We start from the raw sequence: 25,132 nt of genomic DNA, 5'->3' as shown, positions 1-25,132 counted from the left end.
CAAACCATGGCACATGTTTGCAATAATTTTGGTTGTTTTGTGGTCTTCAACTACTGTTTTCTCTAGTGTGACTGCAGGGTTAGACAACTTATCCCCTTGAATGCAATGCTCCATCAAAAAAAGGGATTTTTAAAATGTTAATTAACTTCTTAACGATTTTTAAAGCCTGTATTTAGCCTGTGATAGTTTTTGTTTTTGCAAAACTAAACGCTTAAACGATTTTGAATTCAGTACCACATGAGAACTGAGCAATGTTAACTACTGTGGTTAATCAGCTTGTCTTTCAACACTACCTGTGTTTGGGAACTGACGTGGAGGGCAAATAATTTTGTTGCTTGATAAAGCATTTTACTTTACTTGAGCAAGACGGAGTCACCTTTGCCATATTTTATGTTTGATAACGTGTCAGGTGATTCTATTAGTGACAGCTTAGGACTCTTAGCATCCCAGTTAAGCAATCACAGTGCTGTACTGTGCTGCTGACATACCTGAAGAATGTGGTTTGGCCTTTTCATTCTGAAATAAGCGAGGCCTTCCTGAAAAGCAATGTGTTGCTCCAAAACCCAAAATGATATTGGTCCATATAAGAGATGTTTCAGTATTCTTTTACTGATGATAACCATGATATTTTAAAAAATAAATATTTTTATGTGGTTTTGTATAGTTACTTAGAGATTCTCCACTTTCCAACGCTTGTTTTTTTATTGTGATTCATTTGCCCCCCAAAAAACACGAGTTAGAGATGAATTTGACTAATGCTTCTTAATCTGTAATTGTGGTTTTTAGCACTGATATTAACAGAGTAAAAATCTGGTGTCTGACAGCCTTAGTTCAGCATAAATAAGGCCTTCACAGAGATGCAAGTTTCACATGTGTGTAGCCATGTCATTGCTTTGTATAGTGTCCAGATCACAGGCTGGATGGTTCCTCTCCTTTTAACCCAAAGGATGCAAAATCAGTGATTCAGTCAGAAATATAAATTTTGATTAGTCAGTCAGACCACAGGAAAGTTTTCCCCTTTGCCTCAGTCCCAGAGGTAGGGGATATTCTGGATCCTGGTTTTCATGCATAGTTCCTTAACCCAGACAGTGGTTTCCTCTAATGTCTAATAGTTCAAAGATCACAATCATTCAGTACTGGTTTTCACTTTTTCTCCCAACTTTTTAAAAAGACCTTTTTTGAATGTGTGACTATAGTGTGTGCATGGGTGGATGACAGGTTGTGTAAAGCGCTTTGGGGTCCTTAGGGACTAGAAAAGCGCTATACAAATACAGGCCGTTTACCAGTTTTTGAATATCATCATTTCGTTATGTCTTGATATGATATTTTCAGGTAAATAGAGGGTTTAAATGATTTGTCAGCTGTTTGCTTATATTTACATACAGTGACCCAACTTTTTTTTGGATGTATAGCACTGCGCAAAACTCTGAAGCCACCCCTCATTTCTTTATATTTTACTATGAAAATAGGAAAACCTGCAGTGAATTATTTAAACACGTGTAAACATACATGGCAATATAGTACAGAGGGCGAAACAGTACAATTCCACATTTATTCTTCAACACAGCCTGCACGCAGCTTTCTTCTAATTTGTTTAAGGAATTTTCGGGAACAGCTCTTCAGCGTTCTAAAAGGACATTTCAAAGCTCTTACTTGGATGCTGGATGGCTTTTGTTCCACTGACCTTACAGTGTTTCAGTAATGTTGAGGTTTGGGTTCCATTATTTTGACAAGCTCACCAACACCACTGCAGCCCCAGTGACAGAGCCTACAGATGGCCATAGACCCTCGCTGTTGTACCTCTCTCCTGGCCTACTCTGTACAAATTGATGACAATTTGAACCAAAAATTTCACATTTGGATTTGTCACTCTGGTCGCCACTGATTTTCAGTGTAGTTTGTGTGTTATTTCCATTCCTATTCCCTTTCCATTCTTGATGAGCAAACAGTAGCTGGATCCACTAGTGGGCTAGATGCATCCCTCAGCTCCTATGTCAACCTTTTGCTGGATTTTTTCGTATTTCTTAAAGATAAGACTTTCAAAAAAAGTTCATCCACTGTAGAAAGTTTTTTAGGCCTGACACTTTTTCTCTTCTCCAATTCTCTGTTTTTTTAATCACAAATCGCACATCATGGCAAGATATGCTAAGTAAAATAATAATATATGCCTGTCGAGCTGTGTTATCTTTGACCTTTTTCGTAGAATTAACCAAAATAATGGGAACAAATTATGTGTTTTTGTGACAGACTGCTAATAACAAAATGCCTAAAGATACAAAATTGGTTCTATGATAATTTGTCTGTTATGTGTAGACACAGTACTAGTACATGCATTGAGTTAGGTTCTTCTTAATGCTTGAATACTGTCAGGTACAAGAACGGCACTGAAAATGAGTGAGTAAAGAAATGAGGGGTGGCTAAAGACTTTTGCACAGAATGTAGGATCGTAAACGAGATCTTTCCTGTGTTTATGTAATTGTTCCTCTGTTTGTGTTTTTCTTTAGACAACCCAAGGTACCTGCTTGCTATCATACAGTTTCTCTGTGGAGTGCCCAGATTCTCAAAGACAGTCATTTCTCCAGCAGGCACAAGAAGCATTTACAATTGGCCTTCTCACCAGAGCAGAGGGTGATCTGGTAACCAGCAAGCAGGAGCTTCATACCTTTCTAAAAGCTGCCTATTCCCTCACTGTCACTCACAAGTGGCTTGGAACTCCTTTGGAGGTTGTAGCACAGGCAGTTCAAGCTTGTCAAAATGCTTTATCTAGTTTTTACAGTTACTGCCATGCTGGTACCCAAGACAAAGACAGCCTGTGCACTGAGATCATGCACCTGGTCACCCAAGTCAAGCTGCTTCTCCGAGTGGAGCCTTTCCTTAATTCAGACAAGGGGTCTTTTGTCCCTGACAGCTACAGAAATGTCAAAGACACCTCTGTAAATTTTACTCATGCAGGTTTCGCTAAGATAATGAGGCGGTTCCAAAAGTATCACGAGTCACTGTGTGAGACCACTAACACACACTGTAGGGATGCTAAAGATGAGATAGAGATGGACAGAGGAAGGCTGTGTATAACAGCGCTTTGGACAACCACTGGCACACTCAACACAGAGGCTCAGGGAGGCTCACATTCATCCAGCGTGCATATGCCTCAAAAGCCTGAAAGCACAGATATCCTTGGCTCCTCGTGGCAGGAAGTGTCCATAACAAGTTCAGGCTCTTCTCAGCCCAGCAGAAGCTATACAGGAAGCAGTGCTATTGGACATAGAGAGGGAGCGACCAATCAGAGCTGTCTACCCACAGAAGATGATGAAGAAAGGTCAGACGACAAGTCACAGTCTCCCCATGAAAACAAGAAGCGAAACTTACAGGGTTGTAACTCTGGTGTCAGTTCTGCACTACCTGCCACTTCCTCCTCCAGCATGAGCAGAGATTCAGAAAACTTTCAGATGATAAAAGCTGAAATAGAAACGCTGACCTCTGAAGAGGATGTGATGTCTGATGCTGCTGAGGCAATAGCTGAAGGAGTAGTGCAGTCCTTATCCCAGCTATCTATAACATCCTCTTGCTCCCTTGGGGACAGTTTCGGTTCCCAGTCATCATGGGAAAAACTTTCAGCTGATCTGAATTCTCCCACATACAGGAAACCACAACCAAGTAGTATTTCCAAAGCAGGAGCTTGCCAAAACAGCGATTCACCAGATTCAGATGGGAGCTTCTTCATTTGTGAAACGGTCGATTTTGAAACAGATGATTCCCCTTCTGATCACATGAGCAAAAACCAGAAAATACGTGCTTTATTAAAACCACAACCGATCAAAAGCCCCAAAGTTTACCAAAATGCAGAAACTGAAGTACAACCTGCAACAAACAGCACTTTAGCAATGCAAAATAATCAATCTCAAGCTGTCACAGAACTGTTACCTGTCACTGAAACCTCTACAAAGAGTTCATTTGGAGTCCTGGAGGTAAACCAAAGTTGTTGTCAACAAACTGAGGTGCAGAATGTGCCCCAGAAGAAGAACTCCATGTGCTACAGCTGCCTAGACCCAAGCACTGTAGCTGATGCTGTCCCTATGAAACCCTTCTTGTTGTCACAATGGGATTACCGAGCCCTTCTGGCTGGCATTTGCAATGATTGTCTGTTGAAGAGGTTGCACAATGATGAGAAAAAATTCAAGTTGGAGCAGTACAAAACTGCCCACAGTAAGTTTACATTCCTGCTCTTCCTTTGTCACCATCAGTACTTTCTGTGAGCTGCAGAAGAACTATGGCTCTAGGGTGTCAGCATCATTCTGTCACTCTAGATAAAAATATCTTAAATGTAAAATATATTATGTATGATCACGCGTTGGATGGATTACTGTGAAATTTTAAACACTCACATTCCCCGTCCCCAAACGATATATTCTACTGTCACTTTCCCTGTAGTGACACCATGATGTTCACACTTGCTGTTTTGAGTGAGGTGTGGATGGATTCCAGCAGAGTTTGGCACAGATATTTATGTTCAGCACTCGTGATGATTTCATTTTGCACCATTTTTTTCCAGCTCCCCTTTTAAATTTATACTTGGAATCTGATTCTATAGTTTTGCATGATTCACATTTATGACAATCCTTATTTTCTTTCTACACTGGGCTGCGCCTCACTTCATACATAGCAGTTCTGACTCCTTTAAGCCTCCCTCACTTTCTTCTGATTAGCTGCACTCTCATAAATAGGAGGTTTAAACCATATAAGTAGGGCTTCTGTGCTCACACCCAGATCTATATGCTATATATATATCATACAGATCTGGCTATATAAGAATTAGACCAATTACCACCTTCACAGATGGCTTGGCTTTAGTTTCTTATTCAATGGGCTACATCCATCCATTTTCTTCCATTTATCTGGAACCAGGTTACAGGGGCTGCAGCCTAAGCAGGGAAGCCCAGACCCCCTCTCTAGCTACCTCCTCTACCTTATCCAGGGGAAACATGGAGGCGTTCCCAGACCAGCTGAGAGATATCATCTCTCCATTGTGTCCTGGGGCTGCCCCTCCCTCCGGAGCTCACCCAGGAGATGCCAAGGAGGCTTCCTTATCAGGTGTCCAAAGCACCTCAGCTGGCTCCTTTCGATTATGAGGAGCTCAGTCATCTAGAAGAGGCTCTGAGTAAACCCGCTACTCTTCCACATCGTAAGGAGCCAGCTGAGGTGCTATCTCTAAGGCAAAGACCAGACACCCTACAGAGAAAGCTTATTTCAGCCACTTGTTCGTTCAGTGTCTACCCAGAGCTCGTGACCATAGGTCTATGTCCCCATTTAAGGGGCTGAGATGATCTTTTTTTCCATGAAAATGAGCACCAATGAGTTCAGCAGGCGGGTAGCTTTTATATATCAACCCCAGCCTTGTCTTACAGAACAAAAGAGCTTGTAATTGTCTGTTGATCTCTATCTAGGTGCTCTCCATTTAAAGTTCTCCAAGGCCACCGGACTGTGGACAGCCATGGAAACTTGTGTTTACATTGGTGACTCAATGGGGGAGAAGGGCGCGCAGAGAACAACAATATGGGTGCAGTTTTTACACCAGGAGGAGCGGCTAAGCAAGTATGGTAGCAATCTTGGTTCAACCTAAATATGGTGACTTGAAGTCTGATCTTTTTCCTGTATTTGTCCTTAGTTATGTGGGGAAAGATTACTTGAAGCCAAAGCTGATCCAGTTTCCTCTGAAAGATGTGGAGCGACAGATGACAGCCCAGTACTATGTGACTGAATTCAACAAAAGTCTCTACGACAAAGAAGTTATGGCTCAGATCTTCTTTATTCCGTCAGAAGCCCTGTTGGTGAGGGACTGCTGGAAACACTTATTTAAAGGAATTCAAGATAACAAATGTTGCATTCAAAGTGCTTACTTTGCAAAAACAGCTTTAATAGAAGCCCACATCCAGAGTTTGGTACGGACTGCAGCAGCTTGAAATGTAATACTTTCAGTTTAGAGCTAGAAATCTGTTTTGTGATATAGTCAAGCAATTATTCTGTAGGTTATTAGTCTAGGAGGTGCTATGATCTGCAAATTTTTACAATTTAATTCTGTGTGGAAAGTATTTATTGATTTGGGCCAAAGACAGAGAGCCTTTATCATTATTCACTGAGTGTAAACCAGACTGTGTACTGCCATTTATCTTTATAAACACAATACAACAGTACAACAATGTGTGTGCTGAGAGCCAATCACAAACCCAAAAGACACATAGCGCCAATGGATTACTGAGATTAGTAACATTTAAATACAAAGATTTATTTTAGTAATATTGTTGCTACCAGTAGAATCCAAACAGTCTTCAAATGTTACAAAATATCTCTCTTGTTTTCCGGTGATCAGATTCTGGATGGAGATGAGATTGTGGGCTGTGTAACCGTGGAGCCCTACATGCTTGGAGACTTTGTCAAACTGACCAACAACACTGAAAAGAAGGAGAAGATGTTCCATGCTACAGATTATGGCCTCGCATTTGGACACTTCACCTACCTGTTCTCTGGTGGCCAGGAAGTCGTTGTAGATTTACAAGGTGTGTGACATCTGCTGCTTTTCACTGAACGTAATATTGTCACATGACAAAGATTAGTAGTCATCCATTTATTTTTCCACAGGATGGGTGACAGCCAACGGCAAAGGACTGACCTACCTCACAGACCCACAGATTCACTCCACCAGGATCCCTAAGGGTCCTTCTAACTTTGCTGCCAGAGGGCTCAGTTTGTTCCTGAAATATCAGCATGGACCTGAGTGCAATCAGATTTGCCACCTGCTCAAACTACCTCCACTGGACCCAAACTCAAACGTTTCTCCTCAAAAACTTTGAGACGTTGGACACTATTTATTGCTATCCACAAAAAATTGAAAATTTTTGTTTTGGCAAGTTTTTGGAACTGACTGCTTTTCTTTTTTTTAAATGTACCGATAAATGCACTGTGCACCCTTTTCTTGGAAGCAAGAAGTGTAACAGATTTACAAAGCGCTTTTGGGTGCTACATTTAGTTACAAGAGATCATTCTTTTATAAGAGAAGGATCTGAAGAGACAAATGCTACAAAATTATTTATGTGGTTTCATTATTGTCAGCAGATTATCAAACAGTTAACATCTTAGGCTCTTTTCATCAGGTGGTCAAAGATCTCACACCTGACAGAAATTTTTCTTATTGTACCTTTTTTTTTTTAATTGGAAGTCACAAAAACCATGTGACTGCAGTCACAAGGAAACATGATTTGATAAGAGAAAAAATATTTTTTAAAAGATGTTATCCATCACTGTCTCCTCTCTATGAGTGGATTGCTGCCTAACTGGAAAGGGAGTGAATCACCTGATGCTGTTTGAAGTCGTTTTGAATGCTATTATGGAAGATTTTAAGTAGTCTGTCCTTTTACTGGGATATAAAAACATGTTGTGTTTGGGGTCTGGGGCCTTTATTTGTGGTGCTGTCCCCCAATCCACTCCTCTTAGACTGAAAAATGATCCAATACCCCAGGGCTGTAAAATCCCTCTATTGCTGTGCTTGCTTGGTAATGTTGCACAACTTGACAAAATGTCTCATAATGCACATCCGCATAACCACACAATGCGTTCATGCACATGTGACTCGAACACAATTCTAATGACATGTAAAATATGCAAATATGTGCAACTGTTGTATTGTCTTCTTTTCTTGTTTGTATCACTGCATATTTTGTCCTTTTGTAACAATATAGATAAAAAAATTAATTAACTTTGATGATAAAAGCCAGCACTGTTTAGTGAACTGTAAAATCTGTGTAAACAGGCTACATGAAGATGATTATTGTGCAGTCTTCTCTACTGAAATGTTTTTGGTGCATATGGTCCAATAAATGAGTGATAGATGTTTGAAAAAGATACTTTATTGATTGCACAAGGGAAATTGATGTGTTACAGCAGCACGATGAAGGGTACAGTCTACAATAAACAGCACAGTTTAAAAAAAGGGCCACAGGTGCCTGGTAAGGGCCTCATACTATGAGATAGTGCAGGAATTTATATATTTACAACAGTGATAAAAAAACAAAGAAAAAGAAAAATGATGTTAGTAAGACTGACATTTGTAAGGGAGAAGTACAAATTGCATTAATAAATAAAATGTACAAATTAAATCGTGAGAAAAAGCTGCATACAAAAATGTGTTTGGGACCATATGCCTGACAGGTGTGGCACCTGTCACAGAATGAAGAGTTGTTACTATACAACTTTACAGAGAGTGGTAGGAATGAGTTCCTGCAGCGTGCTTTATGGCAGCGAGGTTTATGTAGTGCAGAGACAATCAACTAAAAATGGCTTCTGACAACAGAAAAAGTACCTTGTGTAGCAGATCCACCATTAGTTGTGTACCGGTGTGTGTGTGTTAACAGGTAATTAAATGGAGCCCTTTGCAAAGTGCTTTGCAAACTGCCAATGGGGAAAAGTGTAATGTAAATATAGTCCATTTATCTTTACAAGGGGTGTGCAACATGGTCAAGGTGAATACAGTAGAAAGACCTGACTGACATCATTTCAGTGCAACACATGACTGCTGCAGGTCTACACCTGTAGGTCAGATACCCTTGTAACTGTTGGTGTTTGTTCAATTTCCAAATGGAAAATGATAACAGTAGAAATGCTCTGCTCGTACACATTAAAAACATCTCACAAGGTGCATTACTGAGTCAGCCAAGAGTAGAATTATTAAGATGATGACAATGATGAAAGCAAAAATAATTCGGAGAATTTACACTGTAATACTACACATAGCATAACTTGCAAAGGATGTGTGTGAACTGCAATATTAGAAACGCCTTCTTGTATAGCACAAGTTTTGTATAGGCTTATATATGTAATTAATGCATTTTAAAGTAGTAGGTTTGTAAGTTTATCTAAAGCTGTCAGGTGGTTAGGTCTGCTGACAGCAGTCACACACCTCTACAGTCACATGACAGTGATGTCATTCATGCGCACATGTTTACCCGTCCCCATTCGGCCAAAATCCTGTTCGGACTTTATGAGCTGCCCTCTTTTGTAAACACAGCGTGCTTTACCCTTGGCCCACTGTGCGCAGTGACACAGTATCAATAAGCGCTGTTGTGAATATTCGACTGGAAAGCGGTGTATTTTTGAAGTTTGTCCTCACTGTATGAATAGAGTTGGCATAACATTATAAGCACCTACAGATAGAAGAATAACACCGATGGTCTCTTCATCGTGGTAGTGGGTGGGATATGTTAGGGAGCAGGTGAACATTTTGCCCTCAAAGGTGTGTTAGAAGCACGAAAAACTGCAAGCGTAACGATTAGCGTGAGTTTGACGAGCGCCAAACTGTGACTGTTTGGAGACTGAGTCAGAACATTTCCAAACACTGCAGCTCTTGTGGGATGTTCTCAATCTGCGGTGGCCGGTGTGGGTATCTATGAAAAGTGGTCCATGAAGAACAGTGGTGAACCAGAGACTCGGTCGTGGACAGCCAAGGCTCACTGATAAAACGTGGGGGCGAGCAATGGACGAGCTGCCGTAGCTCAGATTAAATGTGGTTCTGATAGAAAGATGTCAGGATACAGAGTGCATCACACAATATGAGGCAGGTGGTCATAATGGGGTTATGTTTAACTTTTGTTGCATAATTTGTACATTTGTAAGCAAATATAGTCTACACACACTCTGCTGTATGAGTCTCTTGCCCTTGGAAAACATTAACCAGCTTTCCTTTTATGGGCTTACACTGCAACCTCACCCTGACGACACCCGAATCTGAACTTGAGCCCTCAGATGTTGGTTGAAAATAAAACGCGGAAGCATCTAGGCCTGTCTGGTCATCTGTCAGCATATATAAGGAAGTGCAGCTCCTCTAGAGCAACAGAGACTTCGCAACTACCTGTGAGAAAGTCTGCGGATTCCTCGAAGATGAAACTCTTTGTGGTGTTAGTGTGCGTGCTGGCAGGCTGCCTGGCAGAGAAACCTCGCCCATGCAGTAAGTAAAAGAAGGAAATCGGAGACGAGCTCTGTTGTGGTTACAGTGATAGCTCACTGTTGGGTTCTCATTGCTGTTTTCTCTCGCTGACTTGTAAATATTAATAAATAATTCTGTTTTCTCTTATTTCACGCAGAAAGCCCTCCCTTTCTGACTGGAGCCCTCACTGTTGTGAGTTTATGCTTTGTGTACTTAAAACTTTTGCTATTGCTATTAATTATGAGGGAGAAATGAGCCTCTGTTGTTGTTGTGCATTAGCAATGTTTGATTGAAACATAAAATATGACCCATTGTTTAATGTCTGGGTGAACAGTGGGTAAAAAGCATTTAAAAAAAAAGAATAAAAGTGTGTCAGCCACTGCATCGGAGTTAGGAATGAGGTGGTCTTGTGGTGTTGAGATACAAGTCCAGACATTTCAGTGCTCAGGTCAAGGTCCAGATTGATGTTTATGGCGAGTGAGCACGTCTGACAGTCTGGAAAGCAAACAAAGAAAATGAAAGTTGTACTTGAACCAAACGTGCAACCACATTTAATTGTCATTCATATTCTCCAGTCCACACAGAATGAAAAGCTGTGGGTTTATGCCAAATACCTGTACGATGCATGGGGACAAAGGGTCCGGCTCATGGAGCTGGGGAACTACCAGAACAAGTCTTTCACCTATGACGCCCTGCTGCTCTTCAGAGAGGTGACCAAAGCAAACACAAGAACGTCTCAAATATTTGTTTTAGTGTGCAAATCACTGCTGATACGATTCTACTGAAGTGGAGACGCATGAGGCCAACAACACAACATGTTATAAGAAAGTATTTTCTTTCCTTAATGTTTTAATGGAATATAATGGGAACTAGTAAGCATGTGCAACTGACGCAATTAAAAAGCGGGCCATATTTAAAAAAACAAACAAAAAAAACCCAGACAATGACAGCATATTTAATTAGTTTAAGGTTAGCACATCTTTCTCTTGATTAGAATAGATATTATGGCATAATTTTGGGTGTGAGCACCCATATATGTTATTTCTGTGCTAGGTTTTGGTTGTTATTTCCATCTTCAGCAAACAGAAGTTACTGAAATAACCATCATCTTTAGACTGAATCATATTGTATGTAACAGCAAAAGAAATTCTCATTCTTACCCCACAACTCATGCACCAGGCTGCCATGTATGAGATCGACGACAAAGCTCGTACGTGCAAGAAAAAGCCTCTGAAGGCAGACTTCCATCCTATGGAAATCCCAATAAATTCAACTCTGGTGGGCCAAGCCGTCCTGGGCAGCTCATCTGGACCTGGTGAAGGACTCCTGGTCAACACCTGGACTGGAAATCTTCCTGGAAACACAGGTGAGTTGGCATCTAATGTTCAGAACTGTCATCCTGGCTGTTTATCTGCACTCTGTTTATGGACACATTTCATGTCTGTCCTTCCAGGAAAGTACCTGACCACCTTCACTGAATTCGGATGCATTCCAGTCAACACTATGTACCAGACACAAGAGTATGGATGGATGGTGACAGGGTTCGTTTCCTCTCAAGTCTATAGTGTGAAAAATGTAGAATGAAATACGTTTGCGTGCGTCCAAGTAAAAGCTGTGTCCCTTTTTTTTTGTGCTCACCAGCTTCTTCAACAACGTCGTTGGGATTTCTGACCCCGGTCAGCTCAACCCCCCCGACTTCTGCCCAACAGAGATGACGTCGAATGGAGAGCCGCCTGAAGATTTCACCAGCTTGTTCTTTAAGCTGCAGTGAAGGCTTCGCCGGGCTTTTACCTTGCGCAGTGCACTGAGATCACCAATGTTGGAAATTGGCATTCAATAAGTAAAAATGAATGGCATGTAATTGCATGTATTCCTGTTTAAAACATGGAGGACGAGTTTGGCCTCATTGTTCTTTCTGTGTATCTCTAACCGGGATGAACTTTGCAATCTTTTTGGCATGCAGAAAATGATAAAGCGGTTCGACAAATCATCTGGTTTGGTTTGGTTTTTTTTGTAACAGGTTATTGCCTGTCATATTTGCTTTTCTTACTTCCCATTTTCTAACACTGTGTTGTGGCCACATCTTGTGTTCATCAGTACAAATGTAACACATGAATGCATGCGGTGTATTTCTTGTTTCATAAGAAAAGGTAAAGAAGGATGTATTCTCAATCTGTCTATTGACACAAAAAAAACAACATGTGACTTAATGGTTTCAAGAGAAAAAAAAAAAAGTCCTGGAGGATCAAAAGTCTTTATGTTTAATGCCCACCTTGCTGGTTTCCAGTTGTTACTTGCTTTCTGGGTTGGTTCACCAGAGAGGTGACACTAGTCACCTCTACCAGCAGACATAGTTTCTAGCTTGTTAAAGTAGTTTGTGTACATATGAAGTGGGAGTGGTTAAGGTTACAAATGCTGCTCTTTATCTACATGCAGTCTATCCTCTCAACTTTCTCTTCAGTCAGCCTTCTAGCTCCTCCCCTTGGTTTGTTAGTTAGGGGTCAAAACAGCTAAAACGCAGTTTCTACTATTAAAAGACATTCCCCTTGACTTTTATTCTCACATAACTGGCGTATTGAGAAATGACAAACAAAAAACTTGGCAGCGAAAACAGAATGGGAGTATCACCTGCTTGTTTTTTAAGGAAGTGATATTTTTGAAGCAGTGTCATATGAGCAGCTGTTGCAGAGGAAAACATTCAGATCTGCAATCGAACAGCATGAAGGTCCTCGTCCTGCTTGTGTGCCTGTCCGTGGGCTGTCTCGCTCAGAGACCACGGCATTGCAGTGAGTACGCAAACATCTGAAGAAAGTGGTCTTTCTTCAGATGTCTCCAAATGCAGCAGTTCTCTTGCTTTAGCGTCAGAACTGATGGTGCCGATTTGTTTTTGCTTCAGTGTAGAATGACCAAGTTAGCAATGTAGCACATCTGTAGTGTAAATCCTCCAAAATGCTTTAATTTTCACAGGATACCCGCCACTGATGAGCGGAAGCCTGTCTGTGGTAAGTCTCCTCTCATATCCCTCGATTACATTTGAGTGTTGCAATAACAACTGATACCTAATGCAGTTGTTAGTTATTCAGAGTAATCTGTGAGAAGTAATCTGCAATGACGAACATTTGCCTCTGTTTGAAAGTCCACTGCAAATCAGAAACTGCTGGCATTCTCCAAGTACATCTATGATGGACTGGGAGAGCGCATCCGCTTCAGACAGTTTGGACTCTATGACAATAAGACCTACCACCTTGATGTGCTTCTACTGTACAGAGAGGTAGCGACGGCACAGCAGTAATATTTGCATTCAAGTTTATCCTGGATACCATAAATGAATGTGTAATGGTGCCTTGTCCTCTAGGGTGTTATGTACAAAATAAACAACAAGAACCGCACATGCACTAAGCAGCATCTGAGCCCTGACTTCCACCCGCTGGCAGTTCCAAGAAATGCCACCCTGATGGGCCAGGTTGTGTTGGGCGCCTCTTCTGGTCCTGGACAGGGAGTCCTGGTCAACAGTTGGTACGGGGAGGAGAAGACGAAGACGGGATCAGGTACAATAAGAGGAAATCAAAGCGAAAAATTGCAAAGTCATGTGTTAGTTTGTAACACATGACATTCTCTTGTGTTGATCACAAACAAACCTGCTTGTCTGGTTGCGCTGCCTCGGCTCCCATGTGATCCACTTCTTGTTTCTGCAGCCAAGTACTTTACCACTGTCACCCAGTTTGGATGCATCCCCGTCAGTACTCTGTACCACACCAGCAGCGGTGACTGGGTGGTCAACAGGTCAGTGGGCAGAAGGCTTTTAATATTGTTCTAGAACTTTCATGCATGTTTCCAAAACTATTTGTCACGTTGCGTTTTTTCCCTTAATATTTGCCAGTAAACACTGAACTGGGTCCCTCAGTAGGGCACTGGCTTTTTCTCACACTCTAAAGTCTCTGAGAATCTGTGATCCTGGTTGAAGGAAACTGTTGGCATCCTCTGATTCATTTTGCTTCATTTGTTTCTGTTTTTCAGCTTCTATAACAATGTCATTGGATTAGTCGATCCCCAAAAACTCAACCCGCCATTTTTCTGCATGAATGCTGAGCAGGGGGATGAAGACGAGCCAGTAACATTTCTCAGCTTGTTTAAAGAATGATTTTACAAATGGTGGTGACAATGATGATGATGATGAGTCACTGAACTGCATTGCTGCCATTCATAAACAAGCTTCATTTGGTTAAAATTCATGCTAATATTTAATCAGAGTATTTTCATACATATTTTACATTCATCAGATTGAGCAGCGTTTCCTCTAAAATCTATTTTTAATCACACTGTTTCTCTTTTTTAATATTTTCCCATAACAGTTTATCGGTTAAATTCGTGTTTTAACATTTATGTCATAAGAAAATAAAAACAAATTCAGAAAAGTCGAGCCTGATACTTTGTTCCTGATACTTTTTTCACTGATCTGTACAAACTGCAGTAGGAGTGTGGCAATAATCAATACTCACAGACCAACAACGCAAACACTAAAGGCCACTGGTATGTCCCACTGGGTGGCATGTTGGCAAAGTTCAGGAGTATCACACCAAAGAAGATCCTGAAGCTGAAGAAGCATTTTGCCATTCCCACTTCAAGAAGACTTCAAATGAATATTTTAACCTCACACCTTCCACAACAAAACTGGACAAATCAAGAAATAAATCTAATGGCATACATTCTGCTACTTTCCAGATGTTGCAGAGCGTGGTGTAAGGGTATTGCTACACCCTGTCATCCACTGATTGACTGGGGGGGTAGGCAAACTGAGGGCTATCAGCAGTGTCTTGGGCCATGTGGTTGATGTGTGTGAGAACCAGTTTTTCGAGGCATTTCATGGCAATTGGTGTGAGTGCCACTGGCCTGAAGTCGTTTAAGGTGGACATGTCCGGTCTTTTGGAGACTGGTATGATGGTGGAGGATTCGAAAACGCATGGGACTACTGCCTGACAGGTTGAAATGCACAATGCACTGTTACCTCCCAACAAGCATCCCTCATCATCATTTCTTTGTGGCGTTTCTCTCTGTGTGTGAGTAGTCCAGCTTCTTCCCACAGAGTGTTAGAGAGACACCTTTTCCACCCACCCACCCTCCCAAAAAGCTAGAATTGGATGAACCGAATGACATTTGTGATGCATTATGTAAAGCTGCAAGGTATTTAGATGTTTCTCATAAATAAATCTGAGTAACATGAATTAATAAATCAGAAATAATATCTGAATGCGGGAGATCCATCACTGCCAAAAAATATTAATTTGATTGGAAACCATTAATGTGTCTAGCTGATGTTTTTTCTTCCCTTTTTTTTCTTCCCTATTGTAGTGCACTGTAACTTTGGTACTTTGTACCTAGAGCTACTCTTCTGTTTACAAAGAGGAAATGAGCAATGTGGTCGCAACCTGGAAAACACACTGCCACAACATCACAACAACTTTGCCTACTTATCTCTCTATATATAAGTTAGATATATATAGAAGTACTTCCATAATATGATCGCCCAAAACTACTGGGCTTTAAACATTACTAACGTGTACCTAAAACTGCCGTCTCCAGGCCTGGAAATGTTTCTACTCTACTCTACATGTCTTTTAAATATTTCTCTAAAAGAGGCATATGTGTGATGTAAGTATAGAGAACATTTACTTTGCAAATTGTATCACAGTGTTGTGTTCTGCTGGATGGGATTGAAATCCTGGATGCTGGGTGCCTGCTGGCCACTAGATGGCAGTGTGTGACAAGTAATGAAAGAGAGAGATTTCCAAATCTATGCAACTCAAACATGAAACACTGATTTACAGTTCAGAGATGATATTACACAAAGAATTATATTAATGACAATTGTGTTGTATTATTTTATTTATTTATTGGAGTAAAAAGTTTCAGTTATAGAGCAGGGTGAGGGGTCACCTGGTAGCAGTAGTAATGGATCCCCCTTAGCTCTCCAACTTCCTGCACCCCAACATCTGCTGTCATCACTCCCGGATCCTGTGCAGCCGTCTCCAGCCAAATAAGCCTGGAGTCAGGGTCCTCATCAGAAAACTGGAGCAAGGACCCTGAACTCCGCAACACCCTTAAACACTGCTTCAAGACCAGGCTGGCATTTCGCTTCCCCTCCCTGGACCTTAACAAGGCATCAGTGGTCCCCTTGTCAATTATAAGGTCCACAGTACTAGGACTGAAGCGTTTATCAAGCTGTGTGCAGTCCAGCTCTACGAACTCAATTTGAGAAGAACAGCTGTGAGGTTGAATGGCTTTAGCTTGAATGTGTTCCTGCATTAGTTTCACAGCTATGGGGGAAATGTCAGCACAAGTGACATGGACGGAGACAGGAGAGTGACTGTAGATAGAGGGTCCCAGTGCTGACGTACCACAGCCCATATCCACCACGTGGAGCGCAGCGTTTGGGCGAGACATAGTTTGCAAGAGGGGCATGATGAAGTCTCGGACAGAATCGAAACCAAAAAACCACTCAAAGTTTTTGAAGGTGGCTTTCCCGCTGCTGGTCTCGGTGTAGAAGCGGTCCCAGGTTGCTTTCTTATCCATGTTTTCAATCAGTTCAGCTACAGTGAAACAAAGATGGGACACAGGAGTTATCAGTAATACACAAAACGTCGGTTATTTTAGCATGATCATGACTGAGCTCTTTTCTTAGGTTATAAATAGACACTAATAGTTTCTTTTGAGGAAGTTCCCTCAACTTTGATGTGATTTCCAAGTTTATACAACAGCAGTGTGTATAAGATACATTTATGCATTGCTGATATTGTTGTAAAGATGCACAAAACCTTTGAGTCAAATCCACGTGATAAACATGCTTTGCTGTTTGGTTCAGCTTTTCGGAAGCTGCGGTTTATGATGTTGTTGACAGGTGTTTGGCTAAGTGTTTAGAAGACACACTGCGGCTGCGATTAGAGACTTAAAGCACATCTTTCTACACAGCTACGATGACCTTTAATGGGCTTTAACGTGTAAACTAGCAGCCGACTGTACTACAGGACTACCTCGTGGTACAACTGCTTTTTTTTCAGTGAATACGTCACTAGCTTGCACCCCAGTCACAGCAGAGTCCTTCGTCTCTGTGAATGGCTAAGGTGTTGTAGCTAGTTGCTAGCTGTAGCTTATTAGTCTGCAGTCACGTGTAGCATGAAATGTCATGAACACATCTCAGTCAGGCTAGCCTGGTATTAAAAAAATATAACATGTTTATACATACCAGTTAGAGAAGAATGATACCGCAAATAAGCCCCCAAAACTCTTCTGCCGGACAAAAACGACTTTAAAAACGGAGACATCTTGCCTTAGTTTCACTCTAACCTTTAACGTAAGAGTTCTCACTTTGGTATTTTTTCTTGGTACCAACAGGACTCAACGTCCATAAAATGCTAAAGAGCAAAGTATTTTATGGTTATAGACGATCTTTGGTTCGGTTATGCTGCAGTGACGGAACTGCGCATGTGTGAGTGCAAGCGTAAACAACATACACCCACTTAACCATTCTGTCAAAAAGCAGCTGTCCGTGTACATCACTGACATCTGTATATTGAGAACTACATATCAAACGCTTTCTAGGTACCAAAAACCTTTTAACATGTACGTTTTCTCTTGTAGGTCATATACAATTTATTACTGTTTGGTCCCATATTCGTCTTTCTCCTCTCCCTGCAGGAATAATGCAATAATGCTTTCAATTCAAGTATGGTTATACCAGGTTCCTACAGATGGATGCAGCACAGTACTGACATCAAATATGCATCAACGTGCAGTGTTGTTTACACAAAAAGACTTTCAATATTTAACTGAAAAACAAATCATACTGACACAAGAAATAAGATGTAAATTGCTTTAATAAAACTCAATGAAACGCAGTGTAACAAAGGAAAAGAAACAAAGTAGATAACATTTACAACCACAAAAGAAAAAAAAAACCCTGTACAACTCTAAATGGTTGGAGTCACTTCTATATTTCCAAAGATTTTTTTTTTTAATTTAATCATTTTGTCATGACTGAAGGTAAATTTGGGGGTTTGGGGCAAGAAGGGCAAATGAGGCAAGTAATGTGATTTTCTCTCTCTTTTTCGTTTTTTTTTTTCCAAATACACGAGTGTAATCTCATACACAGATGTATGTTTCATCAGCATGGCTGCTGGTAGGATTTCTTGAATGCGCTGCTGCGGCACACAGCAGGAGATGCATGAGATGGGCTGTGGCCAGGAGTGCTATTTGTACAAGATGTCGTAATGGCCAGGTCTATAGAGGAGGAAGATGCGGGGGTCTCCGCCTTCGGGAAAGACGTGGTGATTGACTGTTCCTCCCTCTCCTCTATCCATGTACTCCACCAGAATGGATACGTCCAAGGCCTGAGCTAAGGCGATGATGTGAATGTGGTCACTTTCTTTAGACATTGGCTCTACCTCCTTGGAAAAAGAGAAGAAAAAAGCACATTAGGTGCGAGTTTCAGACAATAAAACGTGTTTTTTATACCAGAATGGCAAACAGTGTACTCTTTTACACAATAACGTCTGTCATAACAGTTCAACAGTTACGTACATTATATTTAAATTTAAAAGCAGGAAAATGATTATCTACGTAGGGAAAACCTTCACCTGCTGGCAGAACTCCTTGACAGTGCGCCCACCCTCTATGAAATGCTGAAAGAAGGTATGCTGTCGCTGCAAGTAGCCTGAGGTGAGCAACCGCAGGTACACCACCACATAGTCTGATACGTTCTGGTCATTGAAGGAGTTCAGCAGCTCCTGCAGGCTCGGCTGTTTCTCACATAGGTCAATCAGGTCCATGAACTAGCAAGAAAGACAAGATTTACATGTTTAGACTCATGTACTCAGGCCTCAGCTTTGCCAACTTTCTATTTAACTGGCCAAAACATGTGCTCTGGCAGATGGCCATCTAAAATTGGCTAATCAATAAGGAAAAATCATTTGCACCTTAACCAACATAACAAATGATATGCTGTCAATCAGGTTGAGGGTTTTACACCTCTTTTTTTAAGCTTATTTACAGCAACAATGTAAAAAAAAAAAAACAGACAATAAAACAAATGTATCTAACTAGATGACATCCATTTGCATTTGTAGCAACTTCACAAAAATAGTCATTTAGGTTTGGCAGAATACTCACAGTATTGTGAAAATCTTCAATAGTAAACTCAGTGAAACCTTCGTTAACCAGATCCAGTTTACTTTTAGCTGCAACTGCTTTGAACCTGATGAGACAAAATGTGTATTTAAAAAGTAAAAATTGTAAATATTACAGCCGCCTATGTGCTTATCCGAATTTTAAAATATTGAAAACAGAACACAGTGTACTGCCCACACACACTCATACATCCGATGAACAGACAGAACAGCAGCAGAACGCATTTAAATCGTCTGAGATGATGATGAAGTGTGAATTTGAGCATAGACACTAACAGCCAGCAGAGCACACACAGTAACCACTCTGGCACTCACCTCTGAAGTTCTTTGCTGTCATCTAGCAGGGACTCGAGATGTGCAAAGCCAAAGGCTCTGTAGAAACAGTTTCCATCTGGTCGCGTCTTGCGAATGTACGCGTATTTTTTGTGCAGGTCCTGTAATAACAATAATTTTTAAAAATCTGTAACACCAGATCCAAAACAGTTTTTGCGAATTTAAACAGAGAAACTTTGGATTGACGTGTGGCTGCAGTAACCTGAGAGGTGCAGCGCTCTGACTGACCTTGATCTTGAGCTGATAAACCGTGTCATCCTCAGCGTACTCGCTCTGCAGCACCGACAGGTCCTGTCTGTCTGACACTAAAGGGTTACTGTTGGCTATCTGCACAACCACACACACAAAATTGCAAATTAGTCATTGCAATCCATCTCAATACTTGTTTTTAGACTTTTTATTAAACAGTATGTCAGTGATTATGCATTAGTGACATTTCTTTTTATGCTCATCATAATCTCACAGCTGTGCACATAAAGCCTGTTACAGGTCAAGGTCAGTGTAATTACTGCACAGATAGATTCTCAAAGAAATGCATCTCATTTGTGTTCAGAGTGCAAATGATGCTTTTATAGCCCTGTCCACATGTCATCTGAGATTTCTGAAGTTGTAACTGTGAAAAAAATAAATAAAAAATAAATAAATAAAGACAGTGGAATGTGGAAATTTGTTCATCCGGATCCCGAGAATAACACAAAGTCATCTTTATTTCTTTTTGCTTTCCAAACTAAAGGCTTTCTTACCTCCTGCTGAATCCGGTCCTGTTGAGCAATTATGGCCTCATCATATGCTAGGCAGTTCACTCCTGTAAGACAAGAGTGACATATTTAAGAGGCTTCAGGAGTAGAGTAGTACTTAAATGACATACTGGCCGACATGGAGGAGGGTGAAGCTGTGGCATTGGGATTTTAACTGCACATCAGACTAGAAGCAGATTTACAATACCATAAATGTAGTAGCATTTATGGTGCTATATACAGACAATAGCACTGTAACAGTTCTGAAACTGAGACTGAAACTGCCCTACAAACATCTACAGTATCAAAGCACAACTCCATCTTCCCAAACTGTGCAAGCTGTATAGAGGTGTTAATGTTTCGTCAAAGGATGCTAGTCTGAGAAAACTCAAATGTTTAAAAACTGATTAGGTTAACGTCTTTAGTAGAGGGACCCTAATGTGATCTACTGCCCAGATCTGTGGTTTAAAAAAATGAAAAAATTGAAAAAAGGATGAACTGAAAGCTAGTTCCAGCTTTTAGTGTTTCAGAAAGTTAGGATGCAAGCATTTGCTACTAGGAAAACAACTGTTGCACAAATTCAATATTTGGATTGGATATTGATCCGATAGCAACCGTGAAAACTGGACCGGCTATCAGTGATAACGAGCCAGCCCATTCGATTCACTTCTGTGTTGCTCTGTGTTTACTTTGCCACGTGTATCCTAGAGCTGTTTTCTTTTAATTCACTAACAAATACCAAAAATTGTATAGAATTATATTTATTTATTCATTCCTTTTTAGTTTTTTCGAAGTTAGGAAATGTTTTAACTTGAGTCTCGTGTTTCCTGAAACATAAAAGAATACTTTCTAGTCTCTTGCTCACATTGATATAGATTATTCATTTAAAACCGGTATCCTATCGCTAGTCAGTATTAGCAGATAGCAAAGCTAAGGTATCGGTATTGGATGGGATTCAGAACAAGCCTATTTGGGCCATCTCTGACTGAATTCACTTTTACAATTGGTGTGTTTAAGCAGATGTGACCTAGTGACACTGTCAGTGTACCTGCATTGCACCTGCAACGCTGTGTGACAATGTAATACCCGGACAAGCCAGGGACTAAAACTGAAATAACTTTATATTACTTGGTTATTCTAGGATATTTTTTAAAATGCCTAGCTTGGATTTAGCAATCACAATTAAATGCGACTACATTATCTTGGATGTAAAAATAAATAAATAAACTTGATTACCCGTAATACAGTGTAGGTAAGGAACTAGTATCTTAATAAAAGTAACGTTGCCAGGTCCTGCATGTCGTTTTGCTTTAAAGGTTTGTCTTTTGTCAAAAAGCCCTTTTAGCTCGGTGTTTTCCTTCTCACTGGCGAAACCACTGATTTCGTTATAATGCCAGACAGCTGCATGTAAACAAAATGTAATAAAATCTGGAATAAATCAATTGACAAAGACACACTTCCCCTTTCCGTTTTCGTCACCTGCCGACACCAATAAGCAAACAAGAGCGCATTTAGCCCTTGGTCAGCATTTAACATGAAAACAAGTTAACCTACAAGCTAACGTCAGTCAGCTAAACTTGGCTAGCGCGACTTGTGCGAAAACAAAACAAATTTTAGCCACGACGACAGTCGCAGTTTTACAAACTAAAAATACGACGTCTTTTCTTTAATATTAAGTACACATTTTAAGCATTTCCAAAAGTCAAAACCTCTGGAACTGTCACTCACTGCTGCCCTGACATTAACTAAACAAGCTTTTTTTTCTTTGTGTAGCAGTGGCAGCTAGCTAACGTTAGCCCAGAAGCTCTGGCCTCTGTGTGCCCCTCACCGCTGCACATCAGCCAGATTCAGCACGGAGGAGGTAACGGCTGAAACGCTTTACAGATGCTCGTGTGAATAAGAGCTTTGTTTAGAAGAGAAATGACAGCGCACTTTGCTTGACATTTGTTGGTGTAACTGTTTCTCTCACCCTCCATCTCTCCCTGTGATGACTCTTGCTGCTCCTCCGCCATCTTAGCTGTTGAGATCGGTTTCCTCCCTCCGCATGACATCACTCGTCGCACACTTCCGAGCGCAGGCCAGCGGTAAACTTACTTTATTTACTTATTTATTTATTTATTTATTTATTCATTCATTCATTCATTTAGTTGGTGGGCAACCTTTTCGCATGAATAATGACTTTGTTAACAAAGCTAAAGCGTCGTACGAGGCTTCCAGTAAATAATGCATTTATTTATATAATTACAGTATTATACCATATTTAATATACATTTATTTCTTTATTAATTAAAAACTTTAACTAAAATGAATAGAATATTTGGTAGTGTTGTCAAAGGGTTCGTGTTGTTGCTCCACGCCATTATAACAGGTTTCTTTTCTGAGGGTCAGGCAGGATTATGAGGCAGGTGAAGTGTGCAGTCCTTCCACAAAACCATGGACCCTCACAGACCTGTACAGTCACTGGTTTGGGGTCATTTGTTTAATTGCAAACATGGGGAAAGTTATGCATTAATTCACTCTAAAATTAGAAGGGCTAAGGAGTTAGAAAATCCCTGCATACGTTAGTTCTAAATGGCTTGTTTTTATTTATTAAGTTATTGGCTGTTCTTTAATATCTGTGATGAAGGTAAAAATACCACAAACATTCATCCTCTGTGATTTTGAGTTGGCCCTTTCCTGTCAGTATAAAGGTGTTTAACTGCACATTTGATCTTAGTATTAGAAAAAGCAGAGCACTTTCAACAACATATCTAAATATAAATACATAAATGTAAGAAATCTCTTGCGTCTCTCTTTGGGCATACATTTTAAGAAATAAAAGTGTCAAATTACATTTCTAAAAAAAACTGGTAGCTCATTCTCCAGTCTGCCCTATTATTACAAAACAACGTTTTTCTTAATTCACAGGAAACATCCTGTTTTTTAAATGTATTTATTTATCTTTTTTGTTTTGTTTTGTTACTATGGATGAAAAAAAAGAGACATTTTGATAGTATCAGAATCAGTAGTTAAGAAAAAACAGAAAGGGTCCTGCCATCTAATTGTTTATCTATTAGTTTTGATGCATGAATTTCCATAAGGGAGGGGAAAACATTAAGATGCATGGAAAAATTAAACTCCATCATATTTATCATAGCTGTCCAGTGGTCTGAACTGGAGTCTTTACCAGACCGATTTATGTTTGACACCCTTGCCCAACAGTACTCTTAGGAAAACCCCAACAATCACAACAACAAGCGCATATGAGTAAGCACTCTGTGACAGTGGGGAGGAAAAACACCCTTTTAGCAGGAACAAAGTAGGGCAGAACCAGCCTTGAGGAAGGCTGCCACTCCTCCTGCTGTGCCTGTGGTTCGAGGACTCTGACAGTTAGCATGACTCAGTGGGTGCTGGTTCATTTAAACATATTCATCCTGTTGCAACCAAGATGACTACATTAACTCTGATGAAGCAATTGGATATATGGACAATGCACAGTGATAGAAGCCATTGGACAGGAACTAAAAATATAGTAAATTATTCAGTGGCCAAGATGTTTCTTTAAGGTTTAGTTTGCTACGATAACTACAACAAAAGAGCAAAAACTGTTGGTATCCCAACGTCCCCGCTTTGAGCAAGTTCTGTTTCAAGTGAAAAAACCCATCTGATGTGATGATGAAGCTCCTATTACAAGGAGAGCCTCTGGGGAAGGAGACCAGAAGTCCCAGGAGCTGCAGTGAAAAGGTTAATTAGCCTCCTAATTCTGCAATTAACAGTACCTACTGAGTGAGAGCACTGAGACTGAAGAGGCAAGAATTGGCGTTATACTTGAATCTTTTTTGATTTCAGCTGTGAGGGCAGATGGGTTTAAATACCTGGGATCAACCAAAGCAACAGACAGTGAACATAGGCAGCAAAAAACCCCAAAAGGGAAGGTTTAAAAGTGAGACCTGCTGTGATGTATGATTTGGAGATGAAGTCGGGAGGCGGAGGTGGCAAAGATGTTCTTTGGGAGCAAGACCAAAGAGGGAGATTATGGATGAAGTAAAGGAGGACATGCAGACGGTTGGTAGAGACAGACTGGAGCAGCTCAAAGAAGAAGAAAACTACAAAATGTAATAGTTTCTGTGCCTTCAGTTTTTTCTACAATATAAAAAATAGTTTAAAAAATGAATGACTAAATGAGTAACTAAAGTGCTGTACACCTGCACCTTTAGAAAAACCACATACATTTATTTCAACCCATCAGTACTAGCTGATAACCATCCAAAGCGCTCCAAATAATTAGAAATCCAGGCAAATGTCCAAAAAGATCATCTGGATCACAATCTTTCATAGTTGGTTAGTTCTGCAGTTTGTTGCCTCAGTCAGGCCCCTGCACTTTCCAGCAGTATACACCAGGGGGCGCTGTCTGCAAATGCATTTGCTTTCAGACATTATGGCTTCTCATTTGTTAGGTGCTGCCAGATAATAGTCACACATCACTTTAAGTTTGCCACAAACTGTCCCAGCACACTTTTTACACAACTAAAACAACATCAGACAAGTGTCTCGGAAAAAAGTCGTATTTACAGCAGATAACATAACAAAAAGGAAACAATAAAATGTATGTAACAAACAATATAATACTTCATATTTGTCAGAATAGCAAACCTGTTTTTTTTTTCATGTTTTCCCTTTGGCACATTTTCCCCAATACTCATAACAGATATTTTTTTTTAAATGTGTACACAGATAAACAATACATGTTTGGCTTTTATGCTGCAATCAAAGGCTGTAACATGTCCCTGTGAAACTCCTTTTGGAAAGACACGGTCCTCTTTTGGAGGAAATGTTCCAAACTGTACAGAAAGTCCATGTGTGGCAACCTTTTTTTTCATTTCTATGATCTGCTTTGTGAGAATCCAGGAATACTTACAGACTGATCAATTCTA

General features: G+C 40.4%; 5 protein-coding genes across 7 annotated transcripts in view; 3 read left to right on the top strand and 2 right to left on the bottom strand.

Moving 5' to 3' along the window:
• Window positions 1-7,697, top strand: part of alpk1 (alpha-kinase 1) — a 15,671-nt gene extending 7,974 nt beyond the window's left edge. For all 3 annotated transcript variants that reach the window (XM_005741836.2, XM_005741835.2, XM_005741837.2), the window contains 5 exons: window positions 2,505-4,203; window positions 5,442-5,589; window positions 5,663-5,825; window positions 6,365-6,551; window positions 6,634-7,697. In XM_005741836.2, coding sequence (XP_005741893.1) covers window positions 2,505-4,203; window positions 5,442-5,589; window positions 5,663-5,825; window positions 6,365-6,551; window positions 6,634-6,845 — 2,409 coding nt within the window. In that variant the 3' untranslated portion in view covers window positions 6,846-7,697. The remainder of the gene's footprint in view (window positions 1-2,504; window positions 4,204-5,441; window positions 5,590-5,662; window positions 5,826-6,364; window positions 6,552-6,633) is intronic.
• A 2,094-nt stretch (window positions 7,698-9,791) lies between these two features.
• LOC102205178 (ependymin-like) lies at window positions 9,792-11,960 on the top strand. Its single transcript, XM_005741834.2, has 6 exons — window positions 9,792-9,991; window positions 10,128-10,162; window positions 10,546-10,680; window positions 11,150-11,336; window positions 11,424-11,511; window positions 11,612-11,960. Exons 1-6 carry the CDS (start codon window positions 9,925-9,927, stop codon window positions 11,739-11,741), a joined length of 642 nt encoding a protein of 213 aa, XP_005741891.2. The 5' UTR covers window positions 9,792-9,924; the 3' UTR covers window positions 11,742-11,960.
• A 500-nt stretch (window positions 11,961-12,460) lies between these two features.
• LOC102204898 (ependymin-like) lies at window positions 12,461-14,385 on the top strand. Its single transcript, XM_005741833.2, has 6 exons — window positions 12,461-12,756; window positions 12,938-12,972; window positions 13,107-13,241; window positions 13,326-13,518; window positions 13,666-13,753; window positions 13,988-14,385. The coding sequence occupies exons 1-6, from the start codon at window positions 12,642-12,644 to the stop codon at window positions 14,109-14,111; spliced, it is 690 nt and encodes a 229-aa protein (XP_005741890.1). The 5' UTR covers window positions 12,461-12,641; the 3' UTR covers window positions 14,112-14,385.
• A 1,450-nt stretch (window positions 14,386-15,835) lies between these two features.
• On the bottom strand, window positions 15,836-17,412 carry cskmt (citrate synthase lysine methyltransferase). The gene is made up of 2 exons (XM_005741832.1): window positions 17,211-17,412; window positions 15,836-16,557 (listed from the first exon to the last, which is right to left on the bottom strand). Exons 1-2 carry the CDS (start codon window positions 17,287-17,289, stop codon window positions 15,881-15,883), a joined length of 756 nt encoding a protein of 251 aa, XP_005741889.1. The 5' UTR covers window positions 17,290-17,412; the 3' UTR covers window positions 15,836-15,880.
• Window positions 17,413-18,153: 741 nt separating this feature from the next.
• On the bottom strand, window positions 18,154-22,285 carry LOC102204312 (ubiquitin thioesterase OTUB1). The gene is made up of 7 exons (XM_005741831.1): window positions 22,189-22,285; window positions 20,226-20,287; window positions 19,711-19,809; window positions 19,465-19,583; window positions 19,133-19,217; window positions 18,601-18,795; window positions 18,154-18,411 (listed from the first exon to the last, which is right to left on the bottom strand). The coding sequence occupies exons 1-7, from the start codon at window positions 22,268-22,270 to the stop codon at window positions 18,214-18,216; spliced, it is 840 nt and encodes a 279-aa protein (XP_005741888.1). The 5' UTR covers window positions 22,271-22,285; the 3' UTR covers window positions 18,154-18,213.
• Window positions 22,286-25,132: the final 2,847 nt, after the last annotated feature.

Source organism: Pundamilia nyererei, unplaced genomic scaffold (genome assembly GCF_000239375.1).
Source record: "Pundamilia nyererei isolate P.nyererei 1_Seehausen unplaced genomic scaffold, PunNye1.0 scaffold00114, whole genome shotgun sequence".
Classification (NCBI taxonomy): Eukaryota; Metazoa; Chordata; class Actinopteri; order Cichliformes; family Cichlidae; genus Pundamilia; species Pundamilia nyererei.
Note: the sequence above shows the minus strand (reverse complement) of the source record. Positions and strands in the feature narration are given on the sequence as shown.